Below are 4,626 nucleotides of genomic sequence, written 5' to 3'. Positions count from 1 at the left end.
GAGGAGGAGCAGCAGCAGTTGGACACGACCGCCATCTGGCTAGTGCTGATGGAATGAGGGCACAAAGGGGGTGGGACAGCACCGGGCTATCTGCTACACGGAGGAACTCCAAACATGGCCTGAGCTCGCTCGGTCTCAAACCGGGCTCCCCTTGCATTCAAGAGACCGTGGTCTGTCCGCACCGGGGGAGGATCCAGAGAGAGGAACTAGAGAGCTTGGACTGAGGGGCATTGGCAGAGCTGTGTGTGGGAAGCCTGTAGCTGAAATAGCAGGGGGGCCGCAAGCCTGGACTGAGACGTTTGGCAGAACTACGCTGGGGTAGCAGGGAAGTCCTCCTACGCCCACTCTGCTCTGACACAGCCAGTCCTACCTGCTGTCAGAAAGCATCGCTTCGCTGCAGGTGCCCTTCCGGGTGAGCAGCCCTAGCCTCTCTGCATACCCAGCCCCTCACAGCCAGGGACACCTCTCACGTGTCGGATACCACTACTGCCAGCTGGTCACCTCTGAGACCTGACCAGCCTGCGGGAAACAGCGAGGCCTCCCCAGGCAGTGACCCGCCGAGGGTGCTCACAGCATGCTGGGGTGATGGCAACATGCAGTGCGGAGGGCCCCCAGCCTCCTCTGGCCCTTACCGTGTGTGCTGCTGCAGGTGGGAGAGCTGGCGGAAGGCCTTCTGGCAGTAGCTGCACGTGTAGGGCTTGGCCCCCGAGTGGATGCGAATGTGCTGGGCCAGGTAGGAGCTGTTGGCGAAGCTCTTGGAGCAGTGAGGACACTTGTGTGGCTTTGTCTCCGTGTGGGACTTGGAGTGGATCTGCATCTCCGACTTGGAGTAGAAGGTCAGCGAACACATCCGGCACCTGGGACCGGGGCGAGGGGAAGAGACAGTGTCACACGGGGGCAAGACCATGTAGCTATCAACTCTTAACTGGACAGGGACTGCCACAGAGTGAAGAAGGGACGTTTCCTCACTACGTGGCTCTGGGGAGGCTTCACCTGGGACACAGGGCTCGGCTGCGAGTACTCCAGTCCCAGGGGGACAAACTTATGGTAGAAGAGACCAATCAAGACCTTGCAGCCCAACAAGTAAAGGTCTTGAAAGAAGCAAAAGAGGTTAATTTATTAGGCTTAAAAGGGAGACAGGGCAACGCTTTGGAAACATTCCAACAGCAAACTTGAAGGGGACAGGAATGGTAATTCCCAGACAAAAAAACCCACTTGGTTCAGCTGTGATTTATTTCAGTCCAAACCAGGTTGAAAATCCTGGAAATCCCAGGTTAAGGCTCATCTTCATAATGAAAGTTAATTCTATGTTTGCAAAGTCAGCAAAAGCAGTTATGATCAAACCCACTTAACTCTGGTCCCATTTTTGGGGAAGACACTGGATTATTTAGAATACAAAATGCTGAAAATAACAGCAGTGCTGCCTTCCTAGTGGGTGTCTCAAAGATAATCCGGATATCAAATGTGGCATTTCACTGGTCTAATGGGCTTTCATAATATCTGCCTTACTGATGTGATGGAAATGTTTTGTCTAGAAGTTTGGACCCATCTGTTCCCTTAATGATCAGAAATATATTTGGTAACACACACGCTTTGAACAGAAAGAAGCAGTTGGCATTTATCTGCTATGGATGCTGCTGTTGAAGACTGTTCCTCCATCATCACACCAGGCTGTTAAGAGAAGCTTGCACTGTTATACAACTCAAGATGGTAAAAGCTTTTGTGGTTGATAATTTGGCAGAGAGACAGAGGCTGCATCCAAGTTACTGGATTTCTTCTATTTTTTTTTTAAATAAAATGTATGTCAACCAAGTGCCAGAGTTATGGTCTCTCTGAACTTAAGGTTTTCAATTTGCAGACTTTTCAATTAAACAAGCGAAAAATCAACCTGCATTTGGAACTTCCAGGGTCACACCTGATAGAAAAAATGCCATCCAGAAGTCTGGTTAACATGATTTCAACCTTCACAGCAGGTTCACATATGTTTTTGTCTGGGAATTTCCTCAAGTTTTACAAGTGTTTACAAAACTGCTCAGTAACAAAAGTCTCTGTAGGTATTACAAGCAACACTGAGTTGCTCCTGGTCTTCCCCCTATTCATCTCCTCCCAGGAGGGTACTTCATTACACCTACTATTGTGACTGTTGAGGTTGGAGCCAGAAGCTTTATGAGGTGTGCAGTCTGATCTGCGTGTGTAACACAGGCAATATTTATCCAGCACCTACCTTAACTTCCACAGGCCCTTCCAAGCCACAGCTTGATTTAAGCCATTTAACTGGAAGCCATGCATCCCTAGCAAGCACTCTACCACACACCTGCCATAACATTCTTCCTCTCCATCATTGTTCTTTTACATTTACTATCATCTCCAACAGCTGTCCCTATGCTTCCTACCTTCAGCTTTCTCTTAATCCACTTTAATTGCCAACCCTAAAAGAACACACAAGCTAAACAAACACATCCTTAGATAATACCTCCCTCACACACACAACAATCCCTTCTGGAATCAACAAACAAAAGGTATTTGGCTGCTTACCCCTAGCTCTTCTAGAGGTATAAGGAAAAAAGAGGAACATCAGATCAATCTTTTAAAAGAAATAGCTCTTGGTTTATAAGCCAAACTATCTCCAAACACAGGTGCAGCTTGTTCAGACTTCTGAAATGTTTAAAGCCACACCTAAATAAAGTACATGCATTTTGCAGTTATCAAGTCGTACTTACAAAATAAGGCTTGTCTCCTTGAAAGCAGCAATGCTAGAAAGAACTTTGAGGTGGATACTGAACTGAAAAATACCTCTGAGTTGCCAACTCTAGTTCCCTGCTAATGCAAGCAATCATACCATAATCCCATGACTTCTATCAAGCTCCTTCTCAGCAGATGCTTACTTCCATTACTTTCAGTTTCATTCTGTTCCACAATATCAGATGAGGAACCACTCCACTAAGAACAAGCTCAATGAATTGCTAATATGGCTAACCAAAACAAAGGGGAATAGTAGGTACCATCTTTGTAAACTGGAACAGTGCAACTACTCTTACAACAGCACATCTCATCCTGAAGCCCACGTAGCCAACAATTATGGAAAAACTCATCCAAGTTCAGCAAACTTCAAGAACAATGGCAGGTGGAAAATCAACTTCGCAGCAAATATTCACTAAGCCCAGTCTGTCTAGGTTTGGAGAAAAGCTTAAAAGATAGCTTGGTCAATACCCACATCAATCTATGTGGGGAGAAAAAAATATCAATTACTAGGGACTTGGTTTATGAGCCAAGAGAGGTGTAATGAGAAACAATAACGGACAGTAAAGTGAAAAAAACCAAGAGGAAATAGGATCTTTCCAACCATGAGAATAATGCATCTTTGGAACACTCAGAGGCTATAGTATGGTCTCAATTACTTGGCCTCTAGAATCAATATTTTGAGAATCCAGCTACATTTCTGAGAGTAATACCTTTCTAAAAGTTTTGCTGTAGCTGAAATGCAATGCTGGGCAGTAATCTCTCCTGTGCTGTGCACACGACTATATTGTAAGCAGTCTATTCTGTTCTGAAAATTTCATGAACTTTATTATGTCATCAAGTCTAAGTAATCCCATGCATTAAATCTGTAGTGCCATAAAGCCATCTACTTTATTTTCCACAACTTCTGTGCATCCTTTCCTTATTGGGTTTGTCAGGTAGCTGCCTTCAGGTCAGAAATTCCCTAGAACAAACTTTAAAGAAGAGAATCAAGAGTGAATTTCCTTTTTCATTTTCAAAATAAAATGATAAAGAAGGTATTTCAAAACCTCCCTGGCACTTGCATAAAAAAGGAAGAGAAATCTGACTGTTAGCAAAAAACACCTTCCCCCTCCCCCACCAACCCAAACCCTTCGGCTGAATTTAGCAGCTACGGACATTCCAACAATGTTTTTCAAACATTTAAAAAGAAGGTCTTGCAAGGACTCATTTTCCAATCATGTCATTAGCATCAGCCCTGAGAGGGCAAGGATGTTATGTAGCATTAACAAACTGATGAGCCTTTTGAGTTTAAAAAAGCCCCGGAACATAGCAGGAAGATGCATTTCAGAGAGTTTTTTATTGTGTGGTCTATCAGGCATTTTCAAGGGAACAAACGATCCATTTAATTAAGGGCTTTGCATTCTGCCTCAGAAAACATCAAATAATAAAAGGGAAGATGCAATCAGCCCTCTAGTGGGCAAATATGGATTAAAAAAAAAAGTGAAAACTATGGATAATGAGAACATTGTATTTGACACCAGCAGAGTTTCAGTATTCCCAAGTTAAATTCTCCTGGCTGGGGAGAGGTAAAGATGGGAGTGCTCCTTGCTAAGCATGAACAAAATGCTATATAAATAATTGATTTTTTTCCCCTCTGTTTATAATCTTTTCTCCCCACTGTGATTCTAAACTACCATTCCTTTCACTGTATCCTTTCTGAAAGCAAGTAACAGAAATGACTGCAGCATTCCCATTGACAGTGTGACATATCCCTACAGCTGCTTGTTACAGCTCTGCAAATTCAGACTGCCTAGAAGAACATATTCTTAGTAACAGAGGTGCATGTCTCCATATAAAGAGTTAATTTAGTACCTAGCCATATGCCAGAGATCAAAAGTAACCCTT

The 4,626-nt window shown here is 44.1% G+C and overlaps 1 protein-coding gene across 1 annotated transcript in view; it reads right to left on the bottom strand.

The window, feature by feature from the left end:
* ZNF384 (zinc finger protein 384) overlaps positions 1–4,626 on the bottom strand; it is a 20,927-nt gene that overhangs the window by 4,292 nt on the left and 12,009 nt on the right. The window contains exon 5 of the mRNA XM_009998588.1: positions 633–857. Within this exon, the coding sequence (XP_009996890.1) occupies positions 633–857 (225 nt within the window). The remainder of the gene's footprint in view (positions 1–632; positions 858–4,626) is intronic.

Source organism: Chaetura pelagica, unplaced genomic scaffold (genome assembly GCF_000747805.2).
Source record: "Chaetura pelagica isolate M959 unplaced genomic scaffold, ChaPel_1.0 scaffold120, whole genome shotgun sequence".
In the NCBI taxonomy this organism is placed as follows: domain Eukaryota; kingdom Metazoa; phylum Chordata; class Aves; order Apodiformes; family Apodidae; genus Chaetura; species Chaetura pelagica.
Note: the sequence above shows the minus strand (reverse complement) of the source record. Positions and strands in the feature narration are given on the sequence as shown.